Below are 14,743 nucleotides of genomic sequence, written 5' to 3' on the forward strand. Positions count from 1 at the left end.
TCCTTAATTTTAAGTTCAAAGAAAAACACTAAACGTAGGTTTTTGAAGGTTTAGCTTGGAACTGCTGCAGCTGCCTACTTTCCATGACTCACCATCAAAGAGAAGAGCTGCAAAAATCAGTAAGGTGCTCAGAAGGAACCCAGGGACACATGGCGAGGAAAGAGCTGTGAGCAGGTTTCAGTTTGTGGGGTATTTTCTTCATCCTTCAATCCATCCACCTCCCCATGAAGCAGAGTTTCCCAATGGATCAATATGCCATGGAGGTGGATATTGGTCAAGCAGCTGCTTCATTTTTTTTGTATATTTGTTCACTCTCATCTTTAGTTGTAGTCAAGATCTGTACTTTGCAAGCATGAATGATCTATGGCTCCTTGATATCTGTATGTGTGTGTGTGTCAGGGAGAGAGGGGGTGCTTTGCTCACTCACCATTAATAAATGTTGATATCTGCTCAGCTGCCCTGGATACTCTCAGCTTGCAAAGGCATAAATCACTGGCTTCTGTCAACTCTGGAATTGACCCACAGATTAAATGCAGATCGCTATGAGAGAGGTGCTGTTATTCGTATTTTTTATTTTTAAGGAATCTTCCCACTCTGATGGCTGTGCCTGCACCTGCTAATCTTCTTCTGTTTATTATCCTACTTCATAGTGTTATTAGCAAGGGATTCCAGATTACTTCTTCTACACATTTATGGGAACTTGTATGGAGAAGTAAATCAGTGCTGACTGTCAGAGCCTGTCACACAGGTTTGACCTTTATAATAGGCTATGATTTGACCACATGTATTCAAAAGAAGTTCCCTTAAAAAGTAATTTATTAAATTTTGCACATTTATGCCAAGGACTTGGAGTAACTAAGTATACGGAATTTAGACAGGTCATATCTTAACCTTCTCTCTACTACTACTTTCAGTTAAATAGATTGCTTCCTCTCTCCTCCATTAATTATTGATAAATATCCAATAATGACAAATTTCCTAGTTTAACAAACATCGAAGGTCCTGATGAAGACAGGAGCTATTCGGTAAATCAACAATTCATTAGGAGAAGCATTAAGTCAGAACAGGAGAGTTTATTCATTTTCTTACAGCTCTTATACATTATGCATTTGCCAAATTCATTGTCCCAGGGGACACTAGGCAAATCTCCAGTCCTATATAAGAATTGAAGCTTTCATTCTGGGTTTCTGCTGCCACCTGTCTAACACTATTGTCACAGATTGTTGAAACATTAATGGAGAATAAAAATCATTACATCCAAATTATGAAAATGTGTAAATTAACTTGCCTGAAAATCTTAAGTCTTAATGCAAGGTGAGGCTAGTGAAAAAAAAAATCTAAGACAAACAGTGAAAGGAATGATCACACTCAAAGCAGAATTCATTTTTTAAACGTGCTTCTTGGGAATATAATCCTCTGGCAGAGCAATACCTGCCTACTATAATGCCCAGAAATTGAGCACCCCAGAAAATGGTCTCAACAATTCATTTAATGATTTTCTTTTTCAGAATGTAAGGACAAACAGGAGGAAATCAGATATGCTTTCCAAAAATGTGATTTGCAAGTCATTGTACCGGAAACTCTCTGCTCTGTAACTTGAGGGATTGGAGTCCTGGCTTTCTGATGAGGATAAACCTGAGCTCAGTCAGACTTGTAGCTAGTTCGTGTTCCCATGTCTTTTTCCATTAAGAATCGGAATGTTAACTATGATTTTCTGGCCAGATTCCAGCTTGGTTAATTGCATGCTGTCTACCTACATTCCCTTTGCTTGGGCTGTTCTTCACTTTGGATTGCATTGCTGTTATTGTCATGTTTCCCCCAAGAGCTGGGTACATGATGTTGTAGAATGAGCCAGAATATAATTTGTTAAGCTAATAAGAGTGCTTTGGGGATGAAGGGTTAAATGTATGTAGTGTGCTTTTCACAATTCCCCTCAATGCAGCCTATTTGTACAGTAATTAATGTGGAATAGCATTAGTGAAACATGGAATTGAGCCAAATCACCATGATGAGAGTGGCAAGAAGCACAGAAACAAATAATTTTGGTAAATTCTATTGAAAATAACTATTCAAACAAGTCCCCAGAGCCTCTCTGCCTATTGTACCCATTTTTTGTTTGTTTTTGGTCTGAAACTGACACCATTAATCACAATTAAGTTAATACAATAATTGGCAAGTGAAATTTATTTTATTCCATATGAACTTCACAAATGAACATAGTAAGTCCCTGGCCAGTGTGGCTCAGTTGGTTGTCATCCCATGCAGGGAGAGTTTGATTCCCAGTCAGGGCACATGCCTAGGTTGCGGACTTTGATCCCCAGTAGGTGGCGTGCAAGAGGCACCGATGGATGTTCTCTCTCATCAATATTTCTTTCTCCTCTCTTCTCTCTCTAAGATCAGTAAAACATATTTTTAAAACAATTGTACTATTTTTCCATCAGCTTTGCACCTAGACAGCATAGTGACACCCATTAATGTAAGGTTTGTTAAATGAATGAATAAAGATGGCGCAAAAAAAAGGAGGGAAAATAACATTTACTGATTTCCTAAGATTCACCAATCTTTAGTAGGCATGTTACTTACAATATCTCATCTAACCACCATAATTACCCCCATTTCACAGATGGAAAAGTAGGCTCAGAGAGGCCAAGTAGCTTCCCCAAGATCAAACAGCTTTCATTTTCATAGCCAAGTATATTTACTATAAAGCCAGGCCTTTATTCCTCAGTATTTGCAGCCTTCCATGTTGTAGTTGGTATCCTTGGCCTTAATTTGAGGAGGCAAGTCTGAAAACCTCAGACACTGAAAGTCAGGTTGATCCCCATCAACAAGGTTAACAACTGCCTATGGAATTTTACATTGTTATTCTTCCACTCATTACTCCAATTCAGAACTGTCACTATTGCCATTTTAGAGTTGTCATAACTATTGCCAAGTAATTATACACTTGTCACAAAATATACCATAAATTGAATCTTTATGAATCTTAGCATAAAGTGGTTCAAATGTGAATGCTTAATGAATCCAGAAAATAATGAGGAAAAAACACTCTTTAAGCTCCCTAAAATTCACTCTCCACGGGTGCATCTATTTTGTTGACTAGAGAAAATGTACTTCAGCCCTCTGCCCTTGGACTGTGTTCATAGCCAAGTTTTCAGGTTTTTTTTTTAACTGGCTTTATATTTCCTAGAAAATGTGCAAAAAATGACAAACTCATTTTGCCTCATGAAGGAAATTGTTCTCTTCTTCCTACTTTGATTTTTAAAATAATATGAAAGTCTGCACTTTTAAAGGCCATTGAACAAAGATATAGGAGATATGTATTTCTATATGATAAAGCTATAGCATAATGCAAGGTGAAACACAATGATACGTAGGCTGTAAGTCAGTCACTTCCCAATCACACATCTCACTTTAATCCAGAAACTCTTACAACAATATATGAGTTTATTTCCAGTCACATAGTGGCTAATTTATGGCTCTGCCAACAATGCCATTTTAATTAATTTTATTCATCTTATTTCTCTTTTCTCTGCTCCTCATATCTCATCTGTTTGCATTGCCTAGATTTTAATTAAAAAAAAAAAACACCCTCTCCTCTCTAAGGAGCAATCTGAAGTGGCAAAAAATAATCACTTAAAATATTACAGTCATTAAAAAATTGGCTCTGGTGGAAGCCATGCATTTTCAATTTTCCTACAAATGATGTTTTAGCTTCCTTTTAAAGTGCACTTTGTATCTGAATTGTCTGCCACCAGCCAGCTTGGCTATCAAAAACGGTCTTCCAGCTGGGCGGGCTGAGTGACAACTCCTTAATGGAGGAAATGGATGGCTCTCTGCTCATGTGGAGGGAAGGCATACCAGGCAGATTTCATCCCATCTGCCACCAGCTCTCTGCAAGCTGGCATTGCCCAAATGCCCCATATCCTCATTTCAACAAAAAGGATATATAGTAAAAAAAATAAATGGCCAGGCTACAGATGCTTGAAAGAATCATCAGGGCCATTAGACCCCGGGGAGATAATATTAAGAGGTGCCTTCGTGTTCATCTTTGATAGAAACCTAATTAAGCTATGGTTGGAGGTGATTGCAAGTACTTTCACAAGCACAGAGGTGAAGCCATTAACATTTTCAGCAGAGTATAGGGAACAACCTTAGAAAAATGCTGCCCTGAATTGCGGCCAAGGACTTGTTATATTGAGGAATTTGCACTGATGTTTCCTGTTGATGCTTTTCTGAATGGCAAATTCTTGTCACTTAGTTACACTGTGTTCTGCTTTTCAAGTAAAGGAAACCCATATAACAGCAAAGTAGGAAAATATTTTCGATTGACAAATACAAAGAAAGACTCTATTTAAGGGATTTTGTTAAATAGAGCCATTTATTAAAAATTTAAGTGTACATTTAAACAATTTTAAAGGAAAATTTGTATGTGCCCTGACCCAGGATCAAACCCACAATGTTGGCATATTGGGACAACACTCGAACTAACTGAGCTACCCTGCCAGGGCCTTTTTAAATTTTTTTTTCATGTATGGGATTTTTAATAATTGCATATCTGCAGTACTTAAAAGTATCAAGTGCATGCCATTGATCAATGCAAAAATAATGCAACAAAGTCAAAATAATTATAATTAATGTATGTTAGGAGGACTAGATATAGAAAGATACATTGTAGCCCAACTACAAAATTTATACTTTCATATTACCCAGAATAAATTCCAGTTAGTTACCTGATATATACTCACCACAATCAAAAGGTATGACTCAGGACATCACATGCTATTTATAATCATTTTCTCAAGAAAACCTGATAGATGTTTTTACTATACTCAAAATAAAATATCCTGACTTCCAAAATAATGTTGTTTTTAACATAGCAAGAGCTCATTTAACTGTCTTTTAAAGTTGTTTAGATTTTAATTGTTATTTCACATAAATGACATGAGTTTGAATAGATGCTGAACAAAAACAGCTGGCTATTAAAATCAGAGAGCAATTTTCTGGAATTCTTTTCATAGTTTCGATGCACATTTTGTTTGGATTTTAACATAGTGCATTGATGTTATACAATGCGTCTGTAAGAGATGGCAACAGACATCTTGCATTATTAAGTTTTCCTGTCTCAGAAGAATGTTTGGTAATCTGCCAGAATTTGAAGGGCTTTTATATTTCTAACTGATGGTCTATCTGCACTAAAAAATGAATGAGTATATGCAGTGCCTACCATGTTGTATTGTGGGAAATATTCTTTTATATTTTACTGAAGGTTTTAAGTTGCTCTTAAGAATTTTAATGACTAGTCTAATGAGAAACACAATAAAAAAAATAGATTTAATTCCTGGCTGGTGTGCCCAGTGGTTGAGCATCCACCCGTGAACCAAGAGGTCACCGATTTGATTCCCAGTCAGGGCACATGCCCAGGTTGCAGGCTCAATCCCCAGTAGAGGATGTGCAGAAGGCAGCCAATCAATGTTTCTCTCTCATTGATGTTTCTATCTCTTTATCTCGTTCCCTTCCTCTCTCTCTAGCATCAATAAAAAATAGATTTAATTAGCCTTCAATTTTACTATCAACTACTGCTAAGAGTTTGGAATATAATGCCTTATTTTTTGAAAATGCACATATTCAGAAATAAAATAATTTTATTACAACACTTAAGAGTTTTAAAAAAGCACTTCCATATATATTATTTGTGCTTCTAACATCATCTCTAGAAAATAAATATTATTGGGCTTATTCTACAGCTTAAGAAACAGGACAAAAGGGAATTAAATGACTTGCACAAAACCATGTCACCATTAAGCAGAGAAATGTGTGGGGACATGCCTTCTGACTCCAATCCTCAAATCCTGATGCATAGTAACTGAGTTTTCATTTCTTGTCATCTTGATTATTTTTGGTTTCCAGTTCTTTGTTTTCTTCAGGTCTTTGTGGCCTTCATTCCTTTAGGTGCTGAATTAATTGAGGTAAATTCTAGGAGAAAGTCCCAACAACCCCTACCTAATCAAGCAGGCCATGGAGTCCCATTCAGATGCAGAAATGCAGTATCAAACAAGCAGAGGCCAGGGACTGCATCTCAATCCAAATGCATTCAGGTATAAATTCTCAGTTTGGAGAGCACGTGGGAAACCAGACCATTTCTAAGACACCGAGCCATCTGTGACCAATCCTAAAATAGAATTAGCAAGAAACTCTAGCCCGACCAGCATGGCTCAGTGGACCTATGAACCAGGAGGTCACAGTTTGATTCCCGGTCAGGGCACGTGCCCAGGTTGTGGGGCTTGATACCCAGTGGGGAGCATGCAGGAGGCAGCCAATCAGTGATTCTCATCATGAATGTTTCTATCTTTCTCACTCTCTGAAATCAATAAAAAATATATTAAAAACAAACAAACAAGAAACTCCAACTTGCCTTGTAATTATCTTAGGAATCCTCAGAAATGAGAACCCCAAACTGGCCTCAACCCTTTGCAAAATTCTTACGTATTATAGGGCCCATACTTAATCAGCTTCTCAGGTGGCCTATTCCTGCTAAAATGTTTGAAGAATTCACCAGTTTTACAGACTGTCCCCTATTTTGTAGTCCTTATATTAGCCTGCTGGCTCATGTTACCCTTACTCCAAACTTGAAAAACATTGGGTTCTACTCAATTGGGCTGAGGCAGAAATCATCTCTGATCTCCTCAGTGTGGTGGGGAGCAGAGCCAGCCAAGCCATCTGCGTGGGTTCAGTTCATCTGCAGGCCCTGCCACCCAGGAAATGGCAGCCTATCTTGCTGTGAGATAGAGAAGGTTGAGCCACCTCCTTCTGAAAGGCCGCTGTGTACTTTGGGCGTGTCACACCCTTTCTTTGATTATGTGGCACTGAACTAACTAAGACCATGAAAAGGAGAATATTCAAAAAGCGATACTTTTCTCCCTCTACACCCAAAGGACACTGGATCTAGTTGGGAGGGGATAACAAAGCTAACTGTGACTCTTCCCTTAAACTTGACAGATAGGATTAGGGTGTTTACCGTGCAAAATGAACCCTGACTGGCATAAACCACTGCCCTGTTTGTTTTCATTTAGATTCCATCTTGAGTATTGTTCTTTTACTACAGATGGGTATTAACAGTTTCTTCCCTAGAGGAATAATAAAACTACAAAACTAAACCATTTTACCCTTCAAGGAAATTTGCCAAAGACAGATCATACTAATGTTTAGACTCTACTAGTATGAAAATTGGTTGTTACGCAAAAAGAGTGTTACTTTTTTTCAGGTTGCTTTCTTCATACTTGATATGATAAATATTACTTTTATTTCCTATGCTGGCACTATTGCAGTTATAGTGATAAAAGTATATATTTAATAGAGAATTTTCAATAATTGTACAATTACAAGTGGTCTACGAAACTACCAAATGTTTTGTAACAGCAAAATAACTACCATAAAGATCATTTAAATATCCTTTTAGTTTCCCAAAACATTAAGACATTTTAATGTTGTGAAAGAAGTTTAACAGCATGCTATCTAATTTTATAATGATTTCATCTTTTACATAAAATTTCAATCTCAACTTCATTAAAATATGTATCAGACATGTGAATAATATAAATTTGGAGGAGTAGTGAAACATAATTATGCATAACACAGAGTCTTAAAATAATAAACAATTCTGCCCTGGCCAAGTAGCTCAGTTGGTTGGAGTGTCTATCAAAAATGTTGCAGGTTTGATTTTTGGTTGGGACACATGTCTAGGTGGTGGTTTCAATTCCCAGTCAAGGTGCAACTGATCAATGTTTCTCTCTCTCTCTTTCTCCCCATTCCTCTCTCTCCAAAATCAATAAAAGCATATCCCGGGTAAGGATTTTATATATAGGAAACCAAAATTGAAAAATTAAATTGATGTTTAGCCAGAAATGACCAAAGTTTTATGTTAAGCGAGTTATTGTTTTTATTACACAAATACATTCTTTTAAATTGTAATAGAAATTATTCCATTGTCACATGTATAAGATTTCATGTATGCCATTTCCTTGGTTAATGACAATGTATTGTTTGCATTGATATCAGAGTTCTTATATTACTTCCAGATAACATAGGCCGCAGTTGTTCCAGATTCCAGAATGTGAAGATAACTATGAAACTTACAGCTCAGTGGATTTATTATTAAGAAAGTAATCTTTGTTATTCCACTTAGCATTTATTGTCTTTATAGGATGCACAGTAGTAGAGGATACTTCGGCTTTCATAGCTTGACAGTTTCTATTTACTATTAAATAAAACTGAATCCTAGTTTTGACCAATGTGTGTGGGTTAAAGATTGCATGCAGTGATCTCAGTTTAGCATCTGTGAATAACCTGTATTTACTGTGTTGTGAAAAAGATTCTCTGATAGGAGCTACATGTCACACACAACAATATATCTAAGATGATAAGATCCAATGGATATGCCTTAATATCTCAGTGCTATGAAGTGATTTCCCCAAGATCATATGCTTTTTTGACTCTTGAATTTACAGGAGCTTCTGAAAGCTTTATTTACTCTTCAGTGTAGTAATCTGAATTCTCCCCCAATTGATTTTACCAGCATTAACCAGCTTAATTGTCATAAAACATTTGTTTGCACACATCATTCCTCCATTCTAGGCTACCACTGCCAACAGAATATTGTAGAGATCTCTTAGACTACCATTTAAGATCTTTTGCTGTCAGGCTAAAGTGTAATTCTGAAAATCATGCCTACTTGTCACCTTTGTCATTCATTTATTTGTCATCCAACTTGGATTTTGTTTTTATTTAAAGGCTGTTGAAGTCCTACTCATTTATGAAGCCTGCTCACCTACACCAGCCCCCACATACAGTGACTTCTATCCTCTCTCACTCATTAACACTTACTATATGTTGCCTGGCATTGAGACCTATCTTTGATAGATCTCATCTAGACTGGGATTTTTTTTTAGAGCAAAGAATATATATTATATTACTTCATTATAAACCCCTTCCTCCCAGTACCTTTGTTAATCTCTTCTACTACTGAGTTCTCCATGAAAGATTAATTTAACACCTGAAAAGGCATAGCTATATCATTCACTCATTGATTTATTTAATTGTTGAAAGAATATATTTTAATTCCTACTATATGCCAAACACTGTGCTAAGACATGGATTACAACACAGAATAAAATGGACATGATCCTTGCCCTACAGAACTTACATTCGCTGTGCCTAATATTTTCTGCCCAACTACTTCAGTTCATATCTATTTCATTTTAAGAATATATGTATATAACATAAAAGAATGTTTGATCTTTTATTTATTAACATTTCTCTCTATATAACTTGTTACCAAGAATTATTAATGCAAATTTATCATATTTTTTTTTAAATACTCAGTTTACTCAGCTCTAGAATGTGCTCTTGCCTTTGACTATTCACTTTAAGCTAAAAAAATGTTAAAAAATTATCATAAGAAATTCCTCTTTCTTTTTTTGTAAACCTAGTGTTCTTTTGGAGTATAACAAAGTTTGTGATTTCTCAGCACTTCTTAAGTCTGGTTAGAAACTTTTACTCAAAAGGTGGCTGAGAATATATGATCATATCAGGGATTACTTTGACCTTTTCTATATTCCATGTTTTGATTAGCTGGCTAGTCTACTCACATCCCATTTACAGAAAAATTGTGGAAGGCTTGAATGACAAGCTAAAACTATATGGAATAATGAAAAGGTCATGCAATTTAGCCCATAACCACAGTATTGAAAATATATGACAAGTCATTATCACACTTAATTCCCACAACAAGGACTATGCTGAAGATAAGAAATTATTCCAATTAAAATATTCTTGTTTCATTCTGAAGGCTGAGGTGGCAAAGATCAAATGGCCTCTCGACTCCTTTTTTATAATAACTTAATAAGTTAGAAAGAAACTGTAATTGAATTAAATAAGACAAAAAAGAAGTAACAAGCTCTTTTGACTTGAGAGTCCATCAGAGAGGGAATAATATAATGACTTTTCTAAAAATTCTAATTATACATGAGTAAGACAGATTCAGCTACAAAACCAATTCAACAGCCACCCCATGCTCTCTTTTTATCTACAGCATAGCTGTCAGTCAGATGGGAACTCCATTTATTTCCATGGAAATGAAGGCAGTGAATTTAATTTTGCAACCACCCGGGATGTAGATCTTTCTACAGAGGATATTCAAGAGCAGTGGTCAGAAGAATTTGAGAGCCAGCCTACAGGGTAAGTAATTGTTATCTCCCATGCTGTGTAGAGCACTTACATTTATTCCACTCACATATTTTAAATGCATATTGTTAAATAGCAAAGCATAGCTAAATCAGTACGATGATTCTTAGAACAGATAAGGGTTACATTTAACCTAAATATTTTTATTAGTAACAACTATTTTTATGCATATTAAAAATTGGTGATTGTAAATGCCTTTTATCTTCAGTTGAAACACATATTTTATCTTTGTTTATTCAGCTTTTGCTGGGAGAAAGTATTTTTTTTCAAATTATAGAATATAAAATTTTTTCACTACTATTATACTGAGACTTTCGGTTGTCTCCATGAACTCTGAGGTTTATTGATGTGATTATCTGATTTTTTATGGCTCTGGTCTTTAAAAGTTGTTGAGGGGGTAAAATTTATCTTTGAGATATTTGTAAAGGAGGAATATGGGGTTGAGATTGCAGTAGAAGAGAAATGAAGCTATGAGAGTGTTTTGGTGGCAGTATTTTCTGGCCATTCTGAGATATGTGCCTTCTTCTGGGTCCTATGTTCTAAGATATCTCCTATTAATCAAGCAGCATTTTCATAACTTCACATTTAAAAATATTAATAGGTTCAGAAAATCAAAATTTATAAGGTAGTGTAAGTGGGGAAGAAAGTCTAGAAATTTCCTGGTCCTCACCTAGCTTTGTTTTTGCAATAAATACATGTAATCAGAACACCAGGTCCCATTGTTTAGTATATGTTTTCTAACACTGCAGTGAGGATAAATGAGATAACGCTTAATGTAATTTCATAGTGAATATGAAATAGCAGTCATTTAATTGTTAGCTGTGAGAAGCTTTTCCGTAACACATCTGAGATACAGTCTTGTCTCTCTGATCACAACAAGTTAAATCAAAACTGGATGGAACATGTAAGTTCCAAGAAGGCCAGTATTGCTCTCTTGGGCTCCCCACTTCCTGAGCATTGCCCAGGAAGTGCATTCAGGCCCAATCAGAGGGAAATCTGACCAGCAGCCTGAGCTGCCACTGCTGCTGCTACTCCTTGGGGCCACATCGGGGTCTTTCACTGCTGAAAGCTAGGTTTCTGTTGTGGCTGACAGCTCTGCTCTTTCTTGCCCCAGGGAAGTCTGTGGCACAGGCGAGGGTAGGCCTCTGAAGGAGATTGACACTTTGTGGGACCCCACCCCTTCGGGGCCTACCATTGACCTCTCTGGGCCTAGCACTGATGCTCAGGCCTTCAGTCCACAAAGTCCTTCTTCTCTCAGGCTCCTGTCACTCCAGTCTCTCCTTGAGGGACCAGTAACTGCTGCTCCTCTTTTTCATCTCCAGGATCTACCCAAACATTAGGCTGTTGTTTTGTTGTAACCCTTACACTACACAGGGCTCATTCCACTCCCCTCACAGACCAAAGGGCTCTGATGGGGTCCAGAACTTTGACAACGTACACAAGGCATCTTTACCTATCTTCTGGAGATAAAGGATCCATCACCAGCATATCATTCTTTCTGACCCCAAACAAAGACCAATTCAAATGCTCTTCCTAATTATGTGGTTTGACTGCCTATGAGGGGGGTCCCAGATTTTGAAGCAGAAGATATTTGCTGATCTCCATTCCTTCATTTCTCCAAGCTCAGGCCACTCATTCAGCAGTAAAGAGTCATCCTCTTCAGTGAGGGCCACATCTCAGTGAAACCCAGCCCTCTTCCCAGTAAAGCAGAGAAGCAATTTTCATCGTCGGTACTACCATGTCCTCTCCCCTTCTCTCTCCCTCTCCTTCCCCCTCTCCAGTAAAACTTAGTCTTCAGTGCCACTTACTCTTTTTTAAAAAATATATATCTTTATTGATTTCAGAGAGGGAGAGAGAGAAAGAGATAGAAACATCAGTGATGAGAGAGAATCATTGATCAGCTGCCTCCTGCATGATCAGGGATCAAGCACCCAACCCAGGCTTATGCCCTGATCAGGAATGGAACCGTGACCTCCTGGTTCATAGGTCAATCAATGTTCAATCACTGAGCCACCATGGCCGGGCAATTCCACTTACTCTTACTGTTTTGAGAGAGAGAAAATTTATTTTTACCTTTTTTTTATCTCCCACAATGCCCTTTTCCTCTACTTTTTTTTTTTAGCTTGTAGTATCATGAAGTCCTGTTTATAAAGGAACAAAAGAAACACCCTCTACTAGTAACAGTGGAGGTAAACTCACAGAAAACCCATTCATGAATGAAGCTTAGAAAGCAATTGATTTGCTATTAGGAGAAATTAAAAACGTTTTTAAAAATTAATGTACTGGTCCAGAAACAGCTGGTAATACATAAATGTCAGTTAACAGATCAGACATTCCATGTTCACAGAGCACTAATGATACCGTATAATCTGTGGCTAAACTAAATCATCTTCCAAAACAAGACAAAACAAAAAGAACTAAAAGTACTTGTGTCTAAGAACTATATCATTTCACTCATATGTGGAAAATGAAGCTGAAACTCATTAACACAAACAGCAATATGGTGATTGACAGAGGGAAGGGGGTGGAGGCAAAAAGGGGTCTTAATATAAGGTGACAGGAGAAGACTTGACTTTGGGTGGTGGGCACACAGTGCAATATACAGATCTTGTAACATAGAAACCCACACCTGAAATCTATATGTTTATGTTGACCAATGCCACCCCAATCAATTTAATTAATAAATATTTTAAAAAATAGAAGTATCTGTGCCTTAAAAAAAAAAAAGAGCTAAAATCAATATGGACACAGAGGAACATCAGAGCAATTTCCATTCACTCTGTGACTCGGTGGTTTCAACTCTGCCTTTGGACATTCCTCTGGACTGCGGATGTATCAGGGATCAGTTACAGTTAAGAGGCTGATGCTTCCAAGCTATGGCATTGTCAGCAGGTTTCTTATCTGATAACATGGGATAATGTGCTTGACAAAAACACCTGTGCCACTCTAATTGGTACCCAACTAATGCATCTAAGTTCTAAAAGTAGTTTATTCTCACACCACACCTTGGCTTATTTACAGCTCTTCCCCTAGGATATCAGGCCACACACCCAGAATTACCTCACTATGCTCCCATCTGGTGCTCAGTTATTAAGATGGCATTATGTTGTAAAGGTATAAAAGGATAGTGACAGGACCTAGTATATTCGGCGTTTGGGGTGATGATAAAAATGGTGGTTTAGTCTACAGTGATATGTGTGTATATGTGTGTGCCCCCTCCCCACACCCACCCAGTCCCAAATGCTATTTTATTGGTCTAGGAAAGAATGCTGCTATAATAATTTTTAATCATAGCTTTGGGAGGAAAATTCTGTCACAAAATCAAACTAATGCGAAGCGTGTTTACCTATGGTTACAAAGGAAAACGGATTAGGACTCTGGTAGTGAAATTCTTGATGTGTTTTGTTTTGTCAGCCAGGTTTACAGAATACTTGTCTCGTTCTTCTCCTCAAGCATCTCACCCACATGCTTTGTCATTATAAGCTCACCTGCCTAAGTAGGTAGAAAACAGATGATATTTAGAGTAACCAGTTGAGTTGATTTAATTCTGTAGCTTTGAGGTCCATTTTTTAAACAATTTTTTTTTATCTTTTAAAAAACATTTCTATTTTTATTGACCTGTAATATACAATCTAAGTAAAAGCAAAGTACTCTCTCTACAAGCGCATCTCCAAGACAAGTGCGTGGCCTACACTTCCAAATAGATTACAGCCACGAAGCCTCCATTTTTTAAACAATTTTAAAATTAAATTATTTATATGGCTATAATATTTTCATCTCTTTTAACTGTTTCCCCCTATAAGAAATATGGGAGAGAAAATAGAAGATGTGGTTCTCTCTAATAATATTTCCAAACCTTGCACCTGAATAGCAAGAAAAACAAGAAAGCTACTAAGTCATTATGACATTTTTTGAAACCCACTTTTCCAAATATCCCTGTTTTCCTACCATTAAATCAAAGAATTTGATCTCAGATCACAAGGATTCGAGAAGTGTTTGTCCTTCATATCACAACACTGTCCCAAAACCAGTGTCGTTGAGTTTAATCTTTTAAAGTGGGATTTTAAAGTCTTTTTTCTTTTTCCTAAAGAAGACACATCTGTTACTTCTGCAAGAGAGAAACTTTAATATTTGACAAAGAAATCAAGAGCATACAATGGAGTCAAGACAATCTCTTCAATAAATGGTGTTGGGAAAACTGGACAGATAATATGCAAAAAAGTGAAATTAGACCACCAACTTACACCATACACAAAAATAAACTCAAAATGTATAAAAGACTTAAACGTAAGATGGGAAACCATAAAAATCTTAGAAGAACCCATAAGCCGCAAAATATCAGACATATGTCATAGCAATGTCGTTACCGATACAGCTCCTAGGAAAATGGAAACTAAGGAAAAAATAAACAAATGGGACTACATCAAAATAAAAAGCTTCTGCACAGCATAAGAAACTATCGACAAAACAAGAGAGCCCACTGCATGGGAAAACATTTGAG

General features: G+C 36.8%; 1 protein-coding gene across 1 annotated transcript in view; it reads left to right on the forward strand.

Moving 5' to 3' along the window:
- RELN (reelin) overlaps nt 1-14,743 on the forward strand; it is a gene marked incomplete at its 5' end in the record, with an annotated part of 426,427 nt that overhangs the window by 242,512 nt on the left and 169,172 nt on the right. The window contains one exon of the mRNA XM_015571214.1: nt 10,091-10,236. Coding sequence (XP_015426700.1) covers nt 10,091-10,236 — 146 coding nt within the window. The remainder of the gene's footprint in view (nt 1-10,090; nt 10,237-14,743) is intronic.

The sequence above is a fragment of the Myotis davidii genome, unplaced genomic scaffold (genome assembly GCF_000327345.1).
Source record: "Myotis davidii unplaced genomic scaffold, ASM32734v1 scaffold125, whole genome shotgun sequence".
NCBI classification, from domain to species: Eukaryota; Metazoa; Chordata; class Mammalia; order Chiroptera; family Vespertilionidae; genus Myotis; species Myotis davidii.